Source organism: Meriones unguiculatus, chromosome 16, assembly GCF_030254825.1.
Source record: "Meriones unguiculatus strain TT.TT164.6M chromosome 16, Bangor_MerUng_6.1, whole genome shotgun sequence".
Classification (NCBI taxonomy): domain Eukaryota; kingdom Metazoa; phylum Chordata; class Mammalia; order Rodentia; family Muridae; genus Meriones; species Meriones unguiculatus.
The window spans coordinates 8,211,918-8,236,931 of record NC_083363.1 but is presented as its reverse complement, the minus strand read 5'-3'; the positions used below and the strand labels follow the sequence as shown (position 1 = coordinate 8,236,931).

At 52.2% G+C, this 25,014-nt stretch overlaps 1 protein-coding gene and 1 long non-coding RNA gene across 3 annotated transcripts; one reads left to right on the top strand and one right to left on the bottom strand.

Moving 5' to 3' along the window:
• The first annotated feature begins 808 nt into the window (after nt 1–808).
• Icoslg (inducible T cell costimulator ligand) lies at nt 809–25,014 on the top strand. 2 transcript variants are annotated; one of them, XM_060369242.1, is made up of 8 exons: nt 809–1,020; nt 2,023–2,063; nt 2,491–2,841; nt 3,713–4,006; nt 5,221–5,382; nt 6,417–6,446; nt 13,018–13,134; nt 23,639–25,014. In XM_060369242.1, exons 1-7 carry the CDS (start codon nt 1,010–1,012, stop codon nt 13,119–13,121), a joined length of 993 nt encoding a protein of 330 aa, XP_060225225.1. In that variant the 5' UTR covers nt 809–1,009; the 3' UTR covers nt 13,122–13,134; nt 23,639–25,014. The 2 variants fall into 2 exon arrangements, with proteins under 2 accessions (XP_060225225.1, XP_021505333.1); XM_021649658.2 differs by lacking the exons at nt 13,018–13,134; nt 23,639–25,014 and adding an exon at nt 7,164–8,567 and having other exon boundaries at nt 813–1,020.
• LOC132648216 (uncharacterized) lies at nt 16,523–17,883 on the bottom strand. The gene is made up of 2 exons (XR_009586587.1): nt 17,805–17,883; nt 16,523–17,556 (listed from the first exon to the last, which is right to left on the bottom strand). It is a non-coding gene; the product is annotated as an uncharacterized LOC132648216 (long non-coding RNA).

Here is a 25,014-nt window from a genome sequence, read left to right as displayed (position 1 = left end):
CAGGAGGCCTCCAAACCTCCCTCCCAGGCCGCTTCCCTCAGCAGCTCTGCTCACAAGCTCCGTTTCGCCTCTTCTGTTCTCATGTGCTTGCACTGGCCTGTCTGCTCCTGGATGTTGACTGCCAAGAGGCAGTGGTTTTCTTTTTTTCCTTCCTTCCTTTCTCTCTCTCTCTTTCTTTCTGGGAAGGGTTTTGAGTCACGGTTTCTCTGCGTAGCCCTGCCCATCCTGGAACTCACTCTGCAGATGAGGGTGGCCTCAAACTCAGAGATCCACCTGCCTCCGCCTCCTCCTGGGCTCCACGTTCTCAACTCCCCAGCAGGTGGGGTAGAGGGCGAAAGCCTAGAACGGAGTGAGGAGGGAGTCCTGAGACTCAGGCCTCACCTGTGAACCCTCAGGCCTCTCCTAGATCGAGTGCCAGGGGGCACAAGGTTGGAAACAAGATTGCCAAGTCCGGCTGGTCTTGGAGGAGAACACGGAAATCCCATCCCGGGCTTCTCAACTTTTTCCCTCGCCAAGCTTTCGAAGATTGGGTGATAGGAGAGCTGGACCAGAGTGGGGCCCCCCGCTTTCCCTCCCTTTTCTCCCTCCTGCCGGCCCCCTCTCCCCTCACACCTGCCTGCCTTCTACTTTTCATTTCCTAGCCTTTAGGTTCTCCGCTAGTCAGCCCCAAGTCCCCGTCCCTGCCCGGGATGGGACTGGGCAGCCCTCGGGAGTCGGAGAGCCTGGGCGGAGCTCCCCGCCTCCTGGGTGGGGGCGGGACCCCAGGATGAGGCGGGAGGGACGGGCCGAGGGCGGGGAGATCGGGCCGCAACCAATCGCCCGGGCGCGCAGCGCGAGCGGGCGCAGTTGCAGCCGGTCTCCCGCGGCCGAAGCGTCGGCGGCCCCGGCTCTCCGCGCCCCAGGTCCTCACGGCCCCGCTTCTCCGTGGCTCCCGGAGGGGTCCCGGGACCCCGGCAGCTACGGCACCCGCCCCGCGCTCCAGCAGCCCGGAGTCTGCGCCCGCACAACCATGAGGCTAAAGTGAGTTGGTTCGCGGTCGCGTCCCGTGAGTGGGGTGGGGTTGGGGAGGCGTGGGCTGGAGCCGGGATCCACCCGGAGTGGGCTCGAGGGCGCCCAGCGGCGGCGCAGCGGCCCGGTACTGTCGCAGACCTGCCCGGTCCCCGGCGGCCAGTGGCCACACCTGGACCTGCCTGCGCGGACGGCAGGGGGCGGCGCAGGGCCAACCTGGGGCACCCGTGGACCAGACGGGGCGCGTGGGCGGCTGGTGGGAGGAGGAAGCGCCAGAGCGGAGGCAGGAGGTGAAGGCTCGCGGCGGCCCCGGGCGCAGGCTGCCCCGCCACCGCCCTGCTCCCTGCCGATTTCCAAGAAGGAAGGATGTGTGTGTTACCTCAAAGGCCAGCTTGGGAACGGGTCACCTCCTCCGCGTACTTGGCTTCCCTCACAGTGGGAGTGTGTGTGTTTCAGGACTGGGCAAGAGCTGGCTAAAGTGTCCACAGCCGCTTTTAGAGTAGGTGCCCCCCTCCCCCCACTCCCCCCTCAGCCTCGCCCCATCAACAAGACCGCTGGATTGAGACGCACACACTTTCTTGGGAGGCTGGGAGAAGCATCCGAGTCTCCAAGGGTCTGGACTATGGGCTCCCACCACGTTTGGTTTCAGACGGTCGTGTCCCTCACCTGCCTCCCTTGGGCCATCACGTGTCGCCATCCTTAAAACTTCAGATGCAGCGTTTCTCTTCAGGAAAGTTAGGTCGCAGGGAGGGGACTCCTGCAGATCTCAGCAGGGGCCCTCATTGCCCTTTCTGGGCACACAAATCAATCGTCTTTTAGAGTTTTGGGGAGGTGGCTGTCAGTTCCTGGGGATTTGCAGTGGCTGGTTGGAGTCCCTGAGGTCTCCGTGGAGAACCCAGCTGAGGGTCCTCCCGCCAGGGAGTTCACAGTTCTCACAGGTGTCGATGTTTTGTGTCCGGACCGGTTTGGGAAGAAGCCCCGTCTCATTTGTCTTTCTGATGGCTTCTTTTCCAGTCCCGGTCTGCTCTTGCTGCTGTTTATCAGCGTCTACGCTGGTAAGTTGGGGTGCCTCATGCCGAAGCCCTCGTCCTAACCACTGCCCCTTCAGCCTCCCCATTGGAGAGAGCTGGGTCCCCACACCCAGGCTTGTTATACAGGGTCGGAGGTCATAATTAGGAGAGTGGTTTTCCAAACTCTCTGCCCCTCGTTGTATTTCTTGCTTGGGGTCAGTGGAATGTCCCTCCTGGTCTCTGCGTGGTGAGCCCTAAAAGCCTCCTTTGAGGAGAGCTGGGGTGGGGGGTGGGGCGCTGGCACATAGGTGGAAGCTTGCACCTCACATCTGAGTTGATGCCAGACCCTCACCCATGCCCCCCAATGAACCTTAGTAATAAATTTCTCTCCTGCCTGGGGGTGGGGGATGGGGTTAGGATTGGTGTTTATATCCCAAGTAAATAAATCCTGCCACTCTTGAATCTCCCGCAGAGGAGAAGGTTGAGGAACTTCATGCGATGGTGGGCAGCGATGTGGAGCTCAGCTGTGTTCACCCCGCCGGAAGCCATTTCGACCTGACCGATCTGTTTGTCTATTGGCAAATCGATAACCAAAGCAGGGTGGTGGCCTACCACCTGCCTAAAGGCCCCACCGTAGTGCATGTGGATGACCTGTACAAGAACAGGGCCCATCTGTCACAGGACCGCATGGAGCAGGGTGACTTCTCTCTGAACCTGCAGAACGTCACCCCCCAGGACACCCAGGAGTTCACGTGCCTGGTGTTTAGGGAGTCCACGGAGTTCAGAGGGGACTTGAAAGTGGTGGTCAGGCTGCACGTGGCAGGTGAGACTCTCACAGCGGAGAACTGGCTTTACCTAACTGCGTGATGCTCTGGGAAAGTCCCGAGGACAGCCCCGTCCGGCCTTAGCTTGGCGACAGGCTCCTGTGTATCCGGGTAGTTCTGACCTGAGCCGAATCCATGGCCCCGGGTTTCAGAGAATTGCCCCATCTAGCTGTCTTTGTCGTCAGCTGCATTAATTACTCTTACAGTGCTAGGACCAAGATCCCTGATCTACACAACAAGGGAATAGAGATGCCCCACAGTTTTAGGTTTCGGACAGCCCTGGAGGGGCACAGGCATGACAGGGCAGCATAAGCGATGGCAGGAGCGAGTGTGTGGCAGGGGCTGTTCAGCGCACAGCACACCAGGATGCAGAGACCGGGGCAGGCTGGCTCTCAGCTCTTCTTCCTCTTCTTTTAAAACTGTTCTGTGTATGGGTGTTTGGTCCGCATGTCCGTCTCTATAGCATACTACATGCATGCCTGGTGGCCACAGAGGGGATCAAGTCTCATGGGACTAGAGTTACAGATAGTTGGTTGTGAGCTTCTGGGTGGGTGCTGGGAATCAAACCCAAGTCCTCTGGAAGAGCAGCCAGTGCTCTGAACCATCCCTCCAGCCCCCTCCCCGCTCCCTTTTTTCTCATCCCTTCTCCCAGTGCATGATGGGAGTCAAGTCAGTTAATCCTCTGGACCCCAGCATAGACAGGCTTAGAGGCCCATCTAAGAACAGGTGGGTTTCAGTCCAGTCAGGTTGGCAGTGGAGATTTAGCCGTCCGTATCTGTGGAGCAGCGTGAGTCTCTCCAGCTTTGCTCTGGTCAGCCTTCCCCACAGGCCTGAGCCTCCCTCCCTCACCACTGCCCCCTCTCCCTTCAGCGAACTTCAGCACACCCATCATCAGCAGAGACGGACCCTCCGCCCCAGGGCAGGAGCTCACCTTCACCTGCGAGTCCACCAATGGCTACCCCAAACCCAACCTGTACTGGATCAACAAGACCGACGAGAGCCTGATCGATGAGACCCTGCAGAATGACACTGCCTACTTGAACGAGCGGGGCCTGTACAACGTGGTCAGCGTCTTAAGGATCCCTTGGACGCCAAGTGTGGATGTCAGCTGCTGGGTAGAGAATGTGGTTCTCCATCAGAACCTCACCAGCGTCAGCCAAGCAGGTGAGGCCGGGGCTGAGGGACTCAGGGGTGGGGGGGGGTCATCCAGGTTGTGGGATAGGAGAGGCCCAGCGGTATAGACTCCTGCTCTGGCCTGTCACAGCAATCCTCACTGCCCAGGCAAACGATTAGCATGCCTGTCACCCACAGCGGCTGTTTCTTGGACTCTTGAAGCAGTGAGGACTGAGGCTCTGCAGGGCCCCGTACACCTCAGCAGCCACAGGACTTGGTCAGGATGGAGTGCCCTATCAGGACACTCCCCCACATTCTCTGTCTTTGAACATGTGGGCCCTGCACCCCAGTCAGGGAACTCGGCTGGACTTGGCTGCTGGCTGGGTCCTCTATGGACCACAAAGACATGACCCTCCCCGTAGCTGCCCCAGTCCGGGTAACGGACCAAGCCAATCAACAGGTAGCAAAAGAGTGATTCTATTAATAGGAAGTCTCCCAACTAGGTGAACCACACGGGGAGAATTCAGGTGAGAAGAGGCCGGGAGCTGGGGTGCGGTGGGGCAGGGAGTAGTTGTCTTCCTTGGAGTTGGTGATGGCACTGTACTGGCATACTTTGTGCCCGTGAGTTGCCCCACAGTGGGCACCTGGGCGTTGTGAAAACATCAAAAAACATCATGTATGTTTTACATAGCTCTCCCTTATAAAGCCCTGGGGCCGTGGTTCTAAGTCTTATAGTAGGACAGGGGATCTTCACAGAGAGAGCACCCTATGCCAGCCTGAGATTTTAAAACTTGTGCAGTGATGGTAAGGAAGCTTTTCAAAACCTGCTGTCCCTTTCTTTCCATGTAAAAGGCCCCTCCCCCACCCCCAGCAAGGTCCTTTAAGTCTTGGGCATTTTCCCATTTCCTTTTTCTTTTTTATGGAAGGGGGTGGGGCATTGAGAAAGGGTTTCTCTGTGTAGCCCTGGCTGTCCTGGAACTCACTCTGTAAACCAGGCTGGCCTCTGCCTCCCAATGCTGGAATTAAAGCCACATGTCAGCACCGCCTGGGCCCCACTTCCTTTCTTTAGACAGGGTCTCGGGTAGCCTAGGTTGCTCTCAGATTCACCTTGTAGCCAAGGTGACCTCCTTGAACTCCTGTTCCTCTCTGCCTCCACCTCTGGTGTGCCGGGATGGCAGGTGTTTGAGCACGGCCAGTTTATGTGGTGCTGGGGTTGAGCACAGTGCCTAATGTGTGCTAAGCAATCACCTTTCTCTTTCCTACAGATAAGTCCACTGGAAACAACGACAAGATCACAAAGAACCCACAGGAAACCGACAAGCAGAATGCTAACGTCCTTTTAATCCTCCTTGCTGTGCTACTGGTGGTAGCAGGTGCCGTATCCTCCTGGGCTTGCAGAAGCCGGTGTCCCCGAAGAAGCTATGCAGGTTTGCGTGAGACTCATTGACCGTGTACTCTAGGAGCGTGAATGCTTTGCTTTTTACAGCTTACTACACCCTTTGAGAGAATTCCATTCAACATCCAATTTGTAAGGCAGTGGTGGCACACACCTCTGATCCCGGCACTGGGAGGCTGATCTCCGAGTTTGAGGCCAGTCTGGATAAACCCTGTCTGGAAAAACAAAACAAAATAGAACTACCACCACAAAAAGAAAAAGACCCTGTGTTTTTGGTAGAGCCGAGCTGGTGGAGAAGCTCACATTCCGGGCTGCTGAAATCTAGGTGGGGTAGCTGGGCTGGAGAGCACTCGGCCTTTAAGGGCTCAGGCTCACACTTCTCCCCTAACAGATTTGTTTAGTTCTGTGGGAGCCAACTGATGCCATTCTAAGGGCAGGCCCAGAACCTGGCGAAGTCACATGTCCTGTGCATGGGCCAGCACTGCAGGGTCTGCGGCCAGGAAGCCCAGAAATGCCGCAGGACTCAGGAAGTGGATGAACCTAAATGGAGCTCTGTGTTAGCTCACAGCCTGGCCCGGCCCCTGACAGACCCTTCTTCCCTTTCCCATGAGCCACCCTTGTGGGTCCAGTTTGTGGCCACCACCACTGGTGCCTGAATTGTTCCCCTTGCTGATCTGGTGACACACGGCATTTTTTTTCTTTCATAAAAAAATATTTTTACTTGTATGTGTGAGTATATGTATATGTACCACCTGTGTAGAAGCCCACAGAGGGCAGAAAAGAGCATTGGACCCCCCGGAACTAGAGTTATACCTGGTTGTGTGCCACCATGTGGGTGCCAGGAACTGAACCCAGGTCCTCTGCCAGAGCAGCAAGTGCTCTTAACCACTGAGCCATCTATCTCCCTGCACGTTTGCTCCTTGAAATCCATCTTCCCTTAAAATCAGGGTTTTCTGGAGATCCCCCATGGGAGCCGAAGCGGGAAGATGTAGGCAGAAAGGGTGATGCTACTGTGAGCCCACCTTCCAACAAAGCCTGAACCTCTCTCTCTGCTTTGACCCACAGGTCCCAGGCACGTAGAGCAGGAACTCCAAGGTAAGTGTGCCCTGGGTGAAAAGTGGGTTGGCTGAGCCGCTGTGACTTTTCACACCTTTGGTTGGTAGTTTTCAGTACCTGATGATTGCAGAAACCCTGTCCTGTGATGGAAACTTCTGGACCTTCCACAGCAGAGTCTGACATAGGTCCCTGGGCCCCTCCTGCCTCTGCTCGGTGGGACCCATGGTCTCTGTGCATCCTGTAGTCTGGGGAAGAGTGGCAGGTAGACTCCATAGTCCCCTGAGGTGTGAGGTCATAGCCCAGTTTTGTAAAAACAGCTACATGAGGTATTGGTTGACCACCAAGAGATATATCCCTGGCTTTAAGGACTTTGGCCAAATCAAAGTGACTATACCTCCCCGAACCTGGCTTTTCTATCTTAGAGATGGTATGTGCTGCAGGACCTGTTTGCTTACGGAGGTGAACAGGCTTTCATGGCTGATGCCGCCTCCCCACTCCAGGCTGGACAAGCTAGTGTCAGGCCGCTTTGACACAAACTTAGTCCACCTGGTCCTAACCCAGTCACGTGGCTCCTATAGCCTGCTGCTTCTAGTTTTTAACCCACTTCTCCCTCACCAGTCTGAGTCCCAGGAAGAATCATTTCATTGTCCGCAGAATTAAAACACTGCAGATGGCTCAGCAGTGAGTGCTTGCCTGGCAAGGGTGAGGAAGCAGGGCCTGCCTTCACCTCCTCTCTCTCTCTCCTTTCCCTCCAAGACCATGCCTGACAGGCCTCTGCCCAGGATGTGGACAGGGTCTCTGTGAGATGCCAGCTGGTGGATGTCAGGCAGCTTCAGAATGGACTCCCACAGGCCCGGTGGCAGAGGGGGACTATGAGCTGTGTGCTGTGATGGAGGAGAGGGCTCCTCGGCCTCCAGAGGCACAGAGGGTTCATCCCAGAAACGTGCGGGAGACCTTTCCAGTGAGCAGCAGCAACCTCAGAATATGGTGCCCCAGCGAGAACCCCCCACCGAGCCGTCAGCACCGAGGGGAGCAGCTTGGGAGGAGGTCCTTGCCCAGCGGGAGCGTCAGAGCACGTGAATCTTTGTAAAAGGGCCTTTGAGCTACTCTGAAAGCATCTGCAAAACCCACAGGATGCCGTTTCCCTGCAGGATCTTCAGTGATGGAGAAAACCTAACCTTGCTTGTTTGGGTCTTAATCTGTTTGGGCCTCCTACAGGAATATGGGGTTTTGTCTACAGCAAACCTACTACTGTTGGCTGATAGTGGCTGGGCTCGGAGGTTTTGTTTCTAGATGGTTCTGCAAATTTGGCTGCTTGGTAACGTAGGAGAAATGCAGTTAGGGGCAAGGACTCCACAGTGGGACACAGCATCTGACCCTCGTTGTGGGCAAGCTCTTTCCAACCCAGAGGCCTGGAAGTGTTGGACAGCCAGAGCCTGCTTGCTTATATGGCCACTGCTCAGTGCTGACGGGTGTGTGAAATCTCAGGCCCCAATGAGGAGCGAGAACCCTGGCCTCAGGCTCAAGCGGACCAGTATTATAAGGACCTGTCCATTTTTTTTTTCTGCCCACCAGTTCTTCACACGGACTTATGTAAAGACCCACTTCACTTCTTCCTCCAAAGCATTACACATCTGTAAAATAGCAATTGTCATTATGGGGGCTTGAGTTGGCAGCTACAGCGAAGACGCACAAGGACTACTGGGGTACAGTAACCCCAGGACATATATTGGGGAATTAGTGCCTCCCTGGGCAAGGCCCATGGTTCCAGGACACAGCAATGTCCCAAGCATCCCGGGAACTCAGCAGGAGGATCCAGTCTATTTTCAGTTTTCTGGTCAGAAAGAGGTCTGACCCTGCAAGCCTTCCCATCGTTTATGAAGACATTGGGAACTCCCCCCAACTGTGCCTCTGTGGGCTCTGCATAGACCATGGGCTCTACAGTCATCATCTGCTGATCCCAGCAGGTCTCCTGGAATCCTGGGAGCACACCCCACCCCAGCACATCAGCATTCATGAGCCCTGCCCTGTAACCTCGGCCTCCTTCAGCCCCAGAACCTTGCTGTCACTCTTTCTCTGGGTTGTGGATGGGCTGGGTTTCAGTGTTCTCATAGTGATGTCCAGAAACCTGACAAGGGAATAAATACAAGATGTGCTTTCTGGCTTGTGTCAATGTGGCCAGTCTGGCCCCATCAGTTCAGCTGTCCACAGGGAAAGTCACCCTTGGGGCTTGTTACAGCCCTGATTCAAAAGCCAGAGGTATCTCTTAGCATCCCATAGAGCCCAAAAAGTGTCCCAAGAGGGGAAAAAACGCCCTGACCTCAGCAGTCACCTGGTAGATGGACAGGGCAGGTAGCTCCCAGCTTGAACTCATCTCCTTGTGTTCTGTGCCTCAGTTTCCTCTTTGGGAAGTGAGACACCTGGAGATGGAGTCTGTCTCCTGCTCTGGTTAGCTCAGACATTCCTCATAGAGACCCTGGCCTGGGGATGACAGCTGTGGTTCTGGACTGGCCACCCTCAAGAGAAGGTGGCTTCTCCCCACTGCAGCCACACAAGGAAGTGTGGACTTGTGGGAACTCTATGGGGGGTCTGAGGAGGTTTCAGCTGGCACTTACAGAGTACCCATCCCTGCCAGGGTCCGGCACCAGCTTGGCTGCTGTATCTCCAGGCCAACCTTTTAAGCAGAGGACAAGCCCATGCATCTGATGAGGCAGCTGCTGTGACAATCTGGGAATGATTTCATCCTTCAAAGTCCTTTGTCCCACCCACAGCTTGGAAGATGCCAAGAGTCCAAGGCAGTGTAGGCTTGTGGAGTCTCTGGCTAAAAGCCTCCCTGCCCACCCCAAAGCTCCCACCCCATGGCTGATCATTGGTAGGGAGGCTCTCCTATTCCAGCAATTAGAGATGAGGGCTTCATGCTGACCACTTTCTAGATAGTCCCCTCCCCAAAATCCCCAACACACCCTTCAGACATTCCCACGGAGCTCCTGGGAACTGGTAGACTGTTGGCTTCAAACAGCATACCCCAAGCCCAGAAGAACTGGGCTCCTGATTTCGCCATCTCCCTTCCCCTTCTCCCTCCCCTTTCCAGCAGGCCTTTAGTCACATGTGGCCACCACATACTGCTTGTCCCCACCTCCCCTTGACAAGCAGGAGCTAAACAATCCCCACCTCCTCTGATCTCCTTTTCCAGACCCCTGACCTTGGAGCTCTTTCCAAGGGCTCCACCCATCCTCTGAGGGTGTGAATAGTTTGGAGGGCCTCTTTCATCCAAGCAAGCTGCTGTGGGTAGGAAGCAGGCTATGGGAAATGGTTTCTCCAAGAACTAGGACATCCTCCCCTCCCCTTCCCCGCAACTGCTCCCAGGTTAACTGTTGAGTTGGGAAGCTGCTGGCTGGGGTAAGGACGTAAGAAAATTCCACTTTTTGCAATGGGGTCTGAAAGTCACTTATGCAAACAGACCCTATGGCTCTATCCTGAGTATCACTCCTCCCCTTTCCCAGTGCTGCACATAGCAAAAGCTCATGAGCTCTGTTGTTCAGCAGCCCTGTACTACATCTCTGAGCTTCATCTGCACTGTGACGGCGCCTTAGTCCTCAGCACTAGGATGGAAATATGGTCTTGGGTCAGACTTCTTCAGGTGCATTTAGCAGCTCTATCTATAGGTGGACACCGATATACATGGCCCCCATAGCCCCAACAAATGATGGACATGGCCACCAGAGTGTTGGGGGAAGCCATAGGGAGAAAAGACAGCCCTTTTGGTAGAGTGCAGACTTGTAGGAGCTCTTTGTTGACATCAAGATGTGACCCAGAAGATGCGTGTGGAGGGGGGAGGAGGGATGTGTTCTGATGATCTCCCAGGGCCCACAGGAAAAAAAAATGCCAACTAAGACTTTAGACACAGACAATGCCAAGACAATCCTCCACCCCACACTAGAATTTGGTGGGAGGAGTACTTGAAAAAGATCACTTTGTAACCAGCTGAAACCAACAAAGGACTCAACTAAACGTCTGGGAAAGATGGTGAGCAGCAAGTAACAAAGTAACAGCTTTATCGCTTTGGGCTAGGAGGAGCTCGAAGGCTGGGAGTCAGCTAACCAGACTCTGTCTGGGGTGTGGGTATTTTATAGGGCCCCTAGGTCCTCCCTTTTCCCTATTGGTTCTGTTTGGATACCTACCCCTGTGCCTTCCTGCTGTTTCTTCTCTTAATGTCTTCTCAGAACAAGAAGCCACCACCTCAGGGAGCCCACTTTGTTTTTGTTTTTGAGGCAGGGTTTTTCTCTGCATAGCCCTGGCTGTCCTGGAACTCGCTCTGTAGACCAGGCTGGCCTCGAACTGATAGAGATCTTCTGCCTCTGTCTCCCAAGTGCTGGGATTAAAGGCAGAGTACCACCACTGTCCAGAGTGGTAGCCTGCTTTTGCTTTCCCTGTCTACCTATGTCCCTTTAACTCAACTCCAGCCCCCCACTCTCAGAGAAAGACACGGACTGTGTGGGAATGGAGCCCTGCTATAGCTGCTTAGTGCCAAGAAGGAGCAGAAGCTAATGGGTTGTCTGTCCAAGAGAGAGGGGACTCTTATGAGGCAGGCTCCTGGGGCCAGTCCAGGGGACTGAAGTCCAGATGATGAAGGGCATCTCGAGGTCTTCCACTTGGCCTGTTGAGAGCTTAGGTTCTCCCCACAGTCTCATCCCGAACTATGTGACCCAAAGCTGCCTGGTGGTGGCACACGCCTGTGATCCCAGCACACTCGGGAGGCAGAGGCAGGTGGATCTCTGTGAATTCAAGGCCAACCTGGTCTACATAGCAAATTCCAGGACAGCCAAGGCTATACAGAGAAACCCTGCCTCCGGAGGAAAAAAAAAAGCATGTCACTCCAGATTGGCAAGGAGTGGCTAGAATCACTGTGCTCAGACTTCTTTGGTGGTGATGGTGGGGCTTCAAGGCAGGCTTTCTTTGTGTAGCCTTGGCTGTCCTGAACTCTATTTATAGACCAAACTGTCCTCAAATTCACAGTGATCCACCTGCTTCTGCCTCTCTGGTATAAAGGCATGCAACACAATGCTCTGCCTTTTGGTGTTTCTTTGTGTAACCCTGGCTGTCTCGATGTCTTGGAACTCAATCTATAGACCAGGCTGGCCTTGAACTCGGAGGTCTGCTTGCCTCTATCTCCAGAGTGTTGGGATCAAAGGTGTATACCACTGCCTCCTGGCACAAATGGCTTCTTAAAGAATAGCTATGCAGTGGAGGCACTTGCCTTTGATCCCTGAACTGTGGAAGTAGGCAGATCTCTGTGAGTTTGAGACCAACCTGGTCTACAGAGTGAGGTTAAAACAAACAAACAAAAAAAACAAAACAAAAACAAAAACAAAACAAAACAAAACAACAACAAAAAAAAAACAACTGGATCATACCTTTGTAACTTGGTAACTTGCTGAGGTGTTTTGGTTTGCTTTTTTATTCTTGAAAAACATCCAGACCCCATGGGAGGCATAAACAGTCAACCAGCCTAGCTGTGACTCTCTTTCACAAGTTGGTGTAGCTGATGTCATAGCAGTTGTTGGCCTAGAAGAGAGTGCTGTGTGATGCCACCTTAATCAAAGATATTGAATCCAAATAAATACTAAATAAATAAATAAATACTATATATATACTGTTCAGTGATGGGGGTCAGTAAGTTCCCAGATAAACCTTACAGAAAACACAGAACGGAGTACACTATCATAATTATGCTTTTGGTTTTGAATGGATGTAGAAAACTCTGGTGGTGGTATTAACCGCCCCTATCACCACACCATTACCTGCTTTTCTTTATGCCCAGAGTAACAACCACAGTGCATTTACTCTTTGGCCATTTCCTTGTTCTCCTTTCTCCATGTTGCAGAATCCAGCCTGACTCAGAAAAGGGACTTTGGAGAGCATCTGGTAACAAACATGCTTGGGTTTGAAGTGGGATGGCCAAGTCCCGTCTAGTCAGTGAGCTTAAATAGCACATGGCAGCTTTCACAGAAGCTATTCATCTGTACACCTGAACCCAGTGCTTTACCCTGGACAGGAGATTTGCTGTTGAGTCCATCAAATGCTGGCTGGACCCAAAGCACCCATCCTCTTAGTAAACAGTATAGATCTGTCCAGATGAGCCTTATCTTCTCAACTTGTGGGTCACAACCCCTTTGGGTGTTGAAGGAGTCTAATGTCAGATATCCTGCATATCAGATACTTGAAACTCATAACAGTAGCAAAATTACACTTACAAAGTAGCAAAGGAAATAATTTTATGGTTGGAGGTCATCACAGCTTGAGGAACTGTATTAAAGGGTCACAGCCATTGGGAGGTTGAGAACCACTATCTATTGGAGCATGCACTGGGAATTCATTGGCAAGTTTTTCTTTAGAATTTTTTCTTCTTAATTTCATGGTTGCGTGGCAGCAAACACCCATGATCAAGGAGGCTCAAACAGAAATAGCCGCCTTTACCAGTGTCTCTCCTGAGACCCTCCCTAGCTTGGGATGATCAACAGCTTGAAAGCCTGTAGCCACAATCAGGTTTGTATATGCCTGCAAATGGAGGCAGACAGCCTGAACAACTCAACCCTCTAGGTTTCTCTAGGCTGCTCTAACCAGAAGGATCCGTGGAATGAAGATGGATCAAAATTCTCCCACCATCTCCTCCAAGGAAAATATCCCAGGGGATACTGGAGCCAAACTTCCTGACAAAAGAAATCAGGTGGTGTGTTTTGTTTTTTTAAAAAATGTCTAATAGTCTAATTCTGTCCAGTGTTTAAGAAAGCTACTGAATGTTGACTTTGGAGGGATCTTGGAACCAGTCTGTCCCATCTACCATGAAATGGAGGAGGAAAGGGAGAGACGTCTTGGGTCAGGGTCGGCCTTTCTCTAGCCACATTCCCTCATCCGTCTGGGGCAGGCTGGTGGAGGCTGGACTGAGTAGTGGGGTTTTGTTTGGTTATTTTTAAAGACAGGGTTTCTCGGTGTAGTCTTGGCTGTCCTGGGCTTGCTTTGTAGACCAGAGATCTGCAAAGAGATCTGCCTGTCTCTGCCTCCCAAGTACTTAAAGGGATTAAAGACTTACCCCACCACACCCAGAAGTGGGGATTATTATTATTATTATTATTTTTTGCCCTGCTTGGTGTTTGTTTAGTCTTTTGTTGGGCAATGTTGCCCTTTGTCCCTCCCTACAGACACACGGACCCAAGTCACATACAGGGACCATTTGTATCCAAGATATTTGATGCTGCTACTCCTCAGAACACTTCATTTGCCATAAAAGCCAAAGTCTGTATCTCTGTGGACCACAGGAGCTCAGTGGGTGCCAGACCCACTCCCTGGGTCTCCTGAGCACAAGCTATGTGATGGCTCTGCTCTGCTCCAGCCACACAGGGTCCCCAAACCCCGGGTTAAGACATTTCCAGTGACCACTAACCCAGCCAGGTTCACAGAATTGGAGATAAAGCCGGATGCAGAAAGGGAGGTGTGTTCCAGCCCGTTAGCCCATTGCACAGACACCTGAGGCTCCACTGGGGAGACCATGGAGCCGAGTTCACCATGAATAGCTTCTAAGAAGTCTAGAATTTGGCTTCTGCCTCATTCTGGGACCCCAGCCACCGATCAGTTCAGAAATTCTCCTAGCATTAGTCATTTGCAGAAATCCCGGAGAAACAATTAGAACTTAAGAATTATCAGCCCATTATCATGCACAGCTGATGGGTAAGGAGCGTGGCTCTCCCTCACAGGTGTGTCTCTGCAGCATGCCATCCCGATGTGGTTCTCAGATGAACAGGCTGGGGTCCTTTTGGGGAGACAGCTCCTGGGTATACAAGCCTCAAACCTGTGACTCAGCCCTGGGTCTGCTGGGACTTAGCTGCCCTGCAGACTGCTAAATGCACTCAACCAGTGGAAAGGCTGTGGCCCCTGCTGTTCCAATAACTGGTTTTGGCCTGTTAAGAGCCAGAGTCTGCCTCACGTTTTCTACAGAGATCACCAGGCTAGAAGGGTCCATGGCACAAATGGTGGACATCCACAAGGAATCTCGTAGTTACTAGGATAACAATGTCCTCTGACCTCCCCAGGGTTCCTGGCCAAAATGGTCAAGCCAGGGGCAGGCCAAGGGGGTGGTATCAGAGGTCGTAAAGTAGCGCTGAGAATAGGGCAGTGATGAAACTTTACTCCCTGTTAGCCATGGGAAGCTTAGAATCTAGAGAGGACTCATCCCCAGATGCCCCAAACATGGTGGTCTGATTTCAGAGTCCCAGCCCCTTCTTGTTCTGACTCTGGAGTGGCTTCTGCTGTACCTAATGTGCCCTTCTTTTGCCTCTAAAGGCTTCCCTGAAGGTGTTCCCTTTATTGGCAACACTTTGGAGACATTGTGAGGAGCTTAGGAAACCCAGGATAAGCTGCATCCACCCCTCAAGCTTCACTCAGCAAGAAGCCGGTCCATCTAGCTCTCAGCCCACGCCAGGATGTCACAGCTGGAGGGGACAGCCTATCCCGTTGGCATTTCCTACTTGAGGCCGCTTTTTAATCCCGCCGGCGTCTGCCGTCTCTGCATATGACGGCCCTTTTGGAAGACAGGAGAGATAGCAAAGCATCCTGGGTAGCCCCGTCCCTGCTACCCCGGCCCCTCCCTCAGAATTCACTCATGGGGAGGCCACTTTGAGGTAGAACATTCCTACCTCTCCTCTCGAGCAAGGACAAGCCTCCAGCAGCCATACAGGTTCCAGATAAACAGCCAAAGCCGCTGGGGGTTGGGGTTGTACCAGTACCCAAGGAAGATTTCCTACATGGAAACAGACATTTCCCTTCGAGTGGCCTCGCAGTGAATTTCAGGCTTGGGATGACGCATCCTCTCATGACGGGCCACAGGTTTCGCCCTGTGCTAGAACAGAATGGCTGAAGAAATGGGAGACAGCTAACGAGGGCCCTACTCCACCCCCAGGTGCCCACAGTTAGCTGATCAGAGCATAAGGGTCCGAGAGTCGGGGAGGGGTAAAGGAGAGCTAGATTGACTTCCTCGTGGACCTCACCCAGTGGGAAACCTGCCCTCTCCCACTCCACCTACCCAGGAGATGACTGGTTCCCTGCGGTCCAGTCTGCCAAGTCCCTTGGCCCAGCAGTGACTGCATAAGCCTCTGCTCTGGTACTCATGAGAGAGACCTCCATCCAGCTGTAGGAGATCCAAGCACCCATCAGGCCCTGAGCACCTACACTTCTTCACTCTCAGTGGAGGTGTGTGCTGGCTGGGGTTTTTATGGCAGGGGCTGGAGGAGGGGGTATCCTTCTCTAAAAATGGGACCTTGGAGTGCCGGAAGGTCACAGCCCCTTCCAAGTCTTTCTCTGTGACTTTCAGTCAGGTACACAAACTTGAGTAGAAGTCTTCTCAAATCCCACCTGAGAGACCTGAGAAATACAACAGGATTTGTATTGCTGGCTGCCTAGTGGGGTCCAGGCTTGTTCCCTGGGATGGAAAAGGAGTTGGTCCTCCAGGAAAGACCAAAGACCTAGCCCTGAAGTATGGGAGAGTAACAGCTTTATCCCCTCGGCACGGAAGGAGCCTGGGAACCTGTTAAATGGACCCTGGCTTGGTATTCTTATAGGACACCTGGGTCCTCCCCCTGCTTCTCTTGGTTCTGTTTAGAAATCTACCCCCATGCCTTCCAGCTGTTTCTCCTCACAATGTCTTCTGGGAATAAGAAGCCGCCATCTTGGAGAGCCTGCTTTAGCTTTCCCTGTCAACCTGTATTTCTAACGCTCTTTCAACTCCCTAATGGCAAGGTGTACTTGTTGACTTTTGAGGCTTTGAGTTTAACCAGACCCTTCGGTGTCTTGAAACTGAATCAGAACCAGGCTAGGGAAGTATAGCCATTGGGTGTTGGAGGGCTCTGGGTGCTGGGAGCTTTTGTTTTTTTGTTTTTTGTTTTTTTTTTTTCTGAGACAGGTTTTATTTCTGTGTAGCCCTGGCTGTCCTGGAACTCACTCTGTAGACCAGGCTGGTCTCCTGTTTATATGTAATGATGAGGCAGTGAGGTGTGGGGTGGGAGGGTGTGGATGGCAGGCCCATGCCAAGGTGTACACCCTGAGGAATTGTGCCACACAACAGATCTGGTGTAAGGAAGTTTATTGGGGAAAGGGCGAGCAGGGCCTGGGGAAGGTGGAGAGGCAGCAGGCATGAGCAGATAACCATGAGGGCAGCAAGAGAGGGGCCGCCTAGAACAAAGAGAGTGGGAAGCTGGAAGAGAGTGAGAGCTGGGGATGGCTGGGGTCCTCATTTCCGGCACACACCTAGGGCACCTGGCAGCGGGAGGTGACGACGTAAGCAATTGCTAGGACCCTGAAGGCAGGCCAGTTGAAGCTCTTGTAGGCTAACACCTCGTACTCACAGAGATCTCTGCCTGCCTCTGCCTCCGGAGTGCCAGGATTAAAGGCATGCACCACCACCACCTGGCTGTACTCAGGCTTTCTTAGGGTAGTGAGTGCAGCCAGGGAAGACAGAAGACAACAGCCTCGCTTTGAGACACCTCACACCCTGTGGGGAGCTGGGTTGAGGGGGGCTTCTGTGACAATCTCATGCGGACCCAGACTTCATGGTGCCCCTGGATATGAACTTCCAGGGCCAAGGTGACACCAGTGAACTCACTCCACACCCCAGGCCACAGCCACCACCATGAGGCTGGACCCCACGGGTGGTGAGCCTGCTGCCCTGGGCTGTGGCTCAGAAGGCTTCAGGTCGGCTGCTACTGCCCTGGAAGATGGTTTTCGCGGTGTTGCTGAGCTGTGGCCTGAAAACCAGCACTGGAGACCTGCAGGGACTTTTCAAGTGGTTGAATGGCAGAGGGACTGCGTTGCTGTAGGAGCTGAGCATCTCACACTTTCTGTTTAGACCTGAGTGGCTGCCCGATCAGGACGCTCTGTTTTTGTTTCGTTAGCTGGTCGGCTTCTTCTGTCAGATATTAATTTGAAAGCGGGGGGGGGGTGGGGTGGGGGGTGGAGAGGGAGACCAACTTCCTCTGAGTCTTCAGTGCAATCTGTTCCGGAAAGGCTGGTTTCGCAAGCTTCACTTTCATCCACGCTCTGCATTGGTCAGGAGGAAGCAGTCATCCCGGGCTCCCCCAGGCAGGGATGGTCCAAGCAGCACCTGTTGGGATAGGACAGGTATCTTGTAACACCCATGACACGCTAAGGTCTCCAGCGAAGACAAGGTAGATATGAGACCGGAAGGGCACACTGAAGAATGGCTGTGTGCAAAACACTGGGTAATGCCTCGGGGACAGGGCAGAGAGCAGCCCCTTTGTACTGCGGGAGGAGATGGCTGGAGTCGTCTTCTTTGAAGAACCGGGAAAAGGACCCTGACCCAGCACGCTCCGTCTCCATGAGGCACCTCACCAAGGACTTCACCGGGTGGCAGAGGACAGGCATGGGTGGGTGAGTGGCGGAGCCTGGACCTGTCGCTCCGGAGAGAGAGAGCAGTAGATGTTAAGTGTACCGCCTGAAAGAGGAAGTAGCACTTTAAATAACACGGGATCCACGTCGGACAAGATCTGTCTGCCGAGGTCTCCATGCCTACCGGAGCTGCTGTAGTGGGGGCAATTTCCCGAGTTTCATTTCCTGCAAAAGTCTGAGGTTTCTTCTGCACATGGCAAGGGGTTGGGTAAACCAGAAGATGGGCTTTGTGTGAACGAGCAGGTGGTACTCATTTGCCTAGCTGGGGATCCCTGGAAGGGTGATTAGGAAGTGATCAAATGCTCAGTTTGTGTCAGAGCACTGGCCGGGCTGGGCCAGAATGTTCGTTCTCTGTGGGAAGCCATGAGGAAAAGTTTATAGACACAGGACCGCTCCTAGATGAGGATGTCAAAAGCTCCTCCTCTGCTTCCTGGCCTGGGGTGAGACTGCCCTCACCTTGGGCCCTGGGGAAGATGTACAGAGAACATCCCCCCCCCCCGAGGGTCCTGGGGACAATGGTACCTGTTACCTGCGGAGACCAACTCCATGTCCTGGGGCTCAAAAGATGAGCCTTGGAGGTGTTCTGAAAGTGTTCGGCATGTGGAGATGGATGAATGGGTTCTTGTCATATGCCATTCCTGCATCCCTTGACTTGAGTCCCTCGGGTGACAAAAAAAGCGACAAGATGTCCAACTTGAAAGTGAGAGACAAAATTATGAAAGTACCCAGGCTCTTCTGGGTCTTCAAGGAAACCTGTAGAACACGGGTGCTTGGGGCCAAAGGCCAACTGTCTAGAGAGTCCAGCTTTACTCTGCCTGAGGTGTGCCAGTGTGAATGGGCTTATCTGGATGCCTAGCATTAGAAGGCTAGGAGATCATAGCCGCTCCATCCCCAGGCAGTTAGAAGATGTCTTGAGAGGGATCAGGCATTAAAATGAAGCTCCTTGTAAGTAAATCCAGCCCAGGCCAGGTGCCCTCCCAGGAATCCACACCATGCTGGACCCTGCAGGACCCTGCGGACAGTGACAGCACCAGACCTTGATATTACAGGGGGGTGTTGAGTTGTTCTGATCAAACTTCTAGTCACAAACGATTGCCCAGGTGGAAGACAGCAGGGTTGAATTTGGAGAATCTTGACCTTAGCCCTTGGCCCGATGCAGCTGAGAACCACTGCACATTGCTCCCCAGTGCAGCGGTCCTTAAGTAGGGCCGAGGAGAAGTGAGACTAGAGTCACCCTGAGTGATGCTCAGCATGGCCCTGCACCTGCCTGACCCATCTCCTCAGCCCCTCTGAGCCTAGCACGACATGGTAATAGTGACTGCAGGACTTCTGGCCTGACTGGCAGCTCCCATGTGCCTTCCGGGAATGTGCTAAAGTCTATTGAAACAGTCGGCAGGCACAGCAAACCAGGCTGTTCTCTTCAGTTTGGTTTGGGGAGCAGATCTCCCAAGCTCACCGTGTTCCCTCATCTTTGAGGTCCATCAGGGCTAGGGAACTTCCCCAGCTATGCCTCTAGGCATTTCCCATTGACTGTCTTCCCTGTGAAACTTCATTTATTAAATCCCATGTACAATTGGCCAGGGCATCTTCCTAAGTCATGACCCTGTACTTGGGGTTGTAGGTTAAGAGCACGAATGGATTTTAAGTCAGTGCTGTACAAAAGCCCCCTCCGCTTTGAAAGGCATGCCTGTGTTCTTGTGCAAGTGGCCACTTGCTTGGATGAAAAACCTCAAACGCTATTGTTTTCTCAGGAAACAGCCCTAGGCTCTGGACATGCAAATTATGTGGCCTGGATGACAGCACCTCACTTGATAAAGAAAATTTTCATCAGTTTGGTTAAAAAAAAAAAAACAACCTCTCCCCCCCCAAAACCCCAATTTTTCTGTGGGGCTGGAGAGATGGCTCTGCAATTAGGAGCACTGGCTGTTCTTCCAGACATTCTGGAGTTCAGTTCCTGTCCTGAGTTCAGTTCCCAGCACCCACATGGCAGCTCACAGCTGTCTGTAACTCCAGTTTCAGGGCATCCGACACCCTTTTCTCTATGGCCACTGAATACATGTGGTGCACACACATACATGCAGATCATCCACACATAGACATAAAATAAAATAAAATAAAATAATTAACAAACAAAAAAATCCAGCACTTTTTTTTAATATTCTTTTTTTTTTAAAGATTTTATTTATTATTTATACAACATTCTGCCTGCACACCAGATCTCACTATACATGGTTGTGAGCCACCATGTGGTTGCTGGGAATTGAACTCAGGACCTTTGGAAGAACAGAGAGTGTTCTTAACCTCTGAGCCATCTTTCCAGCCCACACTTTTTGTTTTTGACAGTTCCTGTTGACACTCCCCTGAGGGCCCCAAGTTTGTTCTTGTGAGCCCAAGATCCAGGATGTTTCTCTTCTGTCTATTCAGTCATCTGTTCCTCCAGCACTCATTAACTCTTTAATCAATCAGTCATTAGTTCACCCAGAAGTCATCCATTCATATAATACTCACTCACATTCCGTTCATTCATCGCTCATCACACCAGCTCATTTGCTCACTCAGCACGCTTCTGTCCACATCATTCAGCATTCTTGCATGTCCAACCATTCATTCATTCATTCATTCATTCATTCATTCTTCATTCAGTGTTGTTCTGTGTATTGGAAACGTAGGACAAATACAGATGTCAGGTCAGTCAGAAAATAGGAGGTAAGCTAGGGAACATCAGGGCAACAGCAGCTCTAGAGGGTAGAAAAAGTGACTGGCCAGCCTGGAGCATTGCTGTTTTCTGCGGGGATTTCTGAGAGATGGTGTTGGCTGAAACTTCATTCATCAACTCTGTCCTGGGATGAGAAGTGCTAGGAGTCTGACATTCATACCATACCCTTCACTTTGGAGAAGTACCTGGTTAGAGATCTCAGAAGAGACTCAAAAAGAGACAGACTCCCAGACGGCTGGCCAGGCCTGATGGCGAGGCTGGAGCACGAGTTCTCACACGGGGCTGGGAGACTGCCGGGTGAGGCAGCACTTCCGGGACTGAAGCCTCAGCCATGCAGATGGATCTGCTCCATCAACCACACCCCAGGCTTGGCATGGGGCTGTTCTGCTGAGGAACACCTAAAGTGCCTACTCCTCCAACTTGATAGTCCTTGCCCACCAAGGACTCCTTGCTCTCTCCCTGTTTGTGTCCCTGGAGCAGGTGTCATTTTGCTGGCTTCTCAGGTACAATGACATGAGGTTCTTGACTGTGGGTGAGCTTGTACCCACTTTATTCCTTTTTAGTGACTGATGGTTCCCTGTGTCTTTGCTGCCAACACAGGCTCCAGATTGCTGAGCATTCTGGAATGGGTGCTGTGTTCTGGAAGGGCATTGGCCAGGTACCGGAAGTGCTGGGGGTTCTGGGTTCGTCTCTGAAGTCATCACACCAAGCTGATGGAAAGTTCAGAGTCTCAGATCACTCCTAGTCTAAGGTCTGCCCCACCTGAGGCTGTACTGAACTACAGCATGGTGGGTAGTGGTGGGCTCTGAGCCAACCACCGTTTGTTTTTGTCTTTTGTTTTCCTGGAGAACATGTGGGCAGCCAGAGCCTCCAGCTCGCCAGGGCCCAGGGAATGCTCTCAAATCTGTTGATTCTTGATGTTCTGGCAAGGCTCAGAAACCACCTGCAGGTGCCTCAGGTGTGAGACTGTGTGCCTGCGTGGATAGGTATCTGTGTAGGCGGGCATCCTGCAGGTGGGCATCCTGCAGGTGGGCATCTGTGCAGGTGGGCACCTGAAAGTGTACAAGTACATATTCTGCAGTAGGGCGTGTCCACAGGAGAGCTCTCTTCATGTGACTATTGTTGTATCAGACATTCCTGCCTTGGGGAGCCACACTTTCTGTCTGCTACTGTCACCTCACATCTTCACATCCTGTCCTCAGTTAGCTCCCATCCTAAATGCTTATCCCCTGTAGGGAAGGCCAGCCTGTCATGGTAGCATAGGTGATCAGCACCTACCACTCATTCCTTCCCTTGCTCTCAAAGGGTCCCTCTTCCTAACCTGCTAGGTGTCTCTTCCCTTCACTGGCTCTGTGACTGCCCTTCTTATAGGAACCCATGCACTCCTTCAGGCCTGAAGGCCCCTGGGAAAACTTCCCTGTGGCTCCAGCTTTACTATATCGGAGGAGACAGATTCTACTCAGGCCCAGTAGGTCACCCGGGCCTCAAATTTTTCATGGTCTTAGGGTCAAGACAATCGTCCAGGTAGAAGCCAGGCTCGGTGGCACACGCCTGTGATCCTCAACAAGGCAGAGGCAGGCAGATCTCTGTGAGTTCGAGGCCAGCCTAGTCTACAGAGTGAGTCCAGGACCACCAAGGCTACACAGCCATGTCTGGAAAAAACAAATAGTCAGTGTAGAGATGGGGCAGCTGGCCCGGTGGACAAGGCATTTTATGCTCTGAAGTTTAGCCCTTTGCCCATTAGAGCAAGCCTGGGCTTTAGGAGAAGGGCAGGAAGATGGGGGACCTTGGATGGTAGGTTCTTGAGGACAATGACTGAATCTGCCTCAGGCTCTCATTGCAGAGGCCTCCTCCCACCTTGATGCAAAGGCATCCACACGGCACAGGTGCCACCAAGCACTCAGAGGAAACAGAAAACAACTGTGGGTGCATCTGTGAGCGGGCGGCCAGCCAGACACTGGGGCAACCTCCCAAGGGTTGCCGGCTTGCAGCTCAAACAGCAGGGCAGTTGCGTGGCCAGCACGTTTCTGCCCGAGGCTCTAGGAGGCATGAAGAAAGTGCTCAGTGAGCACCTGTGGAGGTGCAGAGATGCAGTAAGTTAGAAGGCCTGGAGCAGACTGAGCCTCCTGGGAAGAAGGGCCAGGTTCTGAACATCGGAGGACAGACAGCTGTCAGTCAGCTGTGAGCACACGGCAAAGGCCTATTGTGAGGGCCACAGTGGTTAGAGCCTTTGCTGGTCACTGCCCAGGGCCCACAGCCAATCAGGAGGCTCGGGTAGTGTATGGTGAACCTGATGGGTTAAGATCCTGTCTGTCTAAGCGCACACCTGGTCATGCCTGTCACCGCTGTTTCCTGAGATTACTCGTGCATGTCTCCTCCGAGGCTACACTTCCAGGGGCTTCCCCAGACCTGAACCAACTTGCTCACAGGACCGTATCTTTCAGTTTGAATGCTGATGTGTCCCCATGGGAGCCATACCTCCCGTGAGCACACTGGTTTCACTCGCTTATATCATCAGTGGGTAGGTCAGGATAAGCCTGGGTGATGCATTAGCTACTTTTTAATGGACGTGACAAAATAACTGACAAAAGCAACTGAAGGAAGAAAGGGTTTTTTTGTTTGTCTGCCTGCTTGATTTTAAAGAAAAGGACTTTTTTTTTCTTTTTTTTGGTTTACAGTTCATGTTCATGGTGGAGAACAGGTAGCAGCTAGAATGTGAAGCAGATCTCTTCCCCCCTCCCCTTTTAATTATTATTTTTCAATATAGGGTCTCTCTGTTTAGCCCTGGCTGTCCTGGAACCCATACTGTAAACCAGGCTGGCCTTGAACTCAGAGATTTACCTGTATCTGCCTCCCAAGTGCTGGGATTTAAGGTGTGAGCTACTACAGTCCAGAATCCCAGCCCATGGATCTCTTGTGGAACTGCTCCCACATTTAGGTTATTTCTTTGCATCTCAACTAACTTAATGTAGTGACAATTTTGGAGTCTTTGTTTTTGTCTTGTTTTGTTTTTAAACACAAATATTATAAAAAATATTATATGGTTTTATTTTAATCCCAGGTTTCGGATATGGGGCTGCTTCAGATTGTCCACAAAGAAACAACAAGAAGAAATTAGATATCCTGAGATCAAGCTTTTCCCAAGGAACTCAAGGCTCCTAATCAAGGAAGTAATCTAATGATAACATTGCCCCCTTTCTCACCCCTGACTTATTCAGGGATTTCTTTCCTTTCCTCTCTATCTTCTTTTTTCTCTTATCTAGTGTTAGGATGTTGAAAGGGTGGAAGAAAAGGAGATGGGTAGAAGAAAGAAAAGCCCACAAAGTCGCAAAATCTAGTACAACCCAATCTTGAAAGTCCCCAAGCACTTCTAGACCCTGTCAGTTGATAAAGTTAACCGTTACATGTAGACTCAGGAGTTCCCACTTAACCATCCCTAAGTCATTCACACTAAAAGATAACCTTTGAAAAGAGTGGATCATAGGGGGCTGGAGGGATGGCTCAGCAGTTAAGAGCACTTACTGTCTGCCAGAGGTCCCGAGTTCAATTCCCGGAAACCACATGGTAGCTCACAGCCATCTACACTGGGACCTGGTGCCCTCTTCTGGCATGCAGATAGAGGACTCATATACATAAAATAAACAAAAAGTTTTTAAAAAAGAAAAGAATGTCTACTAAAGAGAGGGAGGGGTGTAGAGAGATGGTTCAGAGGTTAAGAGCACTGGCTGCTCTTCCAAAGGTCCTGAGTTCAGTTCCCAGCAACCAGATGATGAAAAGAGTGGATCACAACTGTTGGACAGACAGACTAGAGATGCTTCTTTGGCCAAGACTTTGCTTGGTTCATTTAAGGGAAGGAACTGGTCAGAAAAGAGTTTACACTTTACACTCGGAGTAAAGAAACACAGGCATTGCTTAGAGCGCTGGTTTACAACCCGTGGGTTTCAGCCACCACAGGGACTGAATATCAGATATCCTCCATGCTAGATATTTGCACTGTGATTAACAATGGTAGCAAAATTACGGTTATGAAGTAGCAATGAACTAAGTTCATGGTTGGGGGTCACCAGGATGTGAAGAACTATATTGAAGGCTCGTGGCGTTAGGAAGGGTGGCTTAGAGCTCAGGGAAGATGCTTTCCCACCCCTCTCCGCCCAAGCTGGAAAGGCTTCTGATTCTCCGGGGATACCCACAGCTACAATACCCTATGCTTGCTGGGACTCTGTCCCATTTACTCCCACCCTCCTGCAGCCACCGTTGTCCACAGTGCATTCATAGACAGGCGGGAAACTCTCCCCCAAGCCCATTGTGCCCTTGTAGACAGAACTATTGGCCCTGTCCCTTCTAGGCTAGGCCGTTTTTATGGACCTGTGGGTGAGGGCGTCTGGAGCCCAGAACCAGGCTCCTCCCCACATATGATGGAAGGCTAATGAAAGTGAA

Coding starts and splice junctions, on each gene's coding strand:
- Icoslg (XM_060369242.1), top strand. Junction 2,064..2,490: donor GTTTATCAGCGTCTACGCTG/GTAAGTTGGGGT, acceptor AATCTCCCGCAG/AGGAGAAGGTTGAGGAACTT. Junction 4,007..5,220: donor CACCAGCGTCAGCCAAGCAG/GTGAGGCCGGGG, acceptor TCTTTCCTACAG/ATAAGTCCACTGGAAACAAC.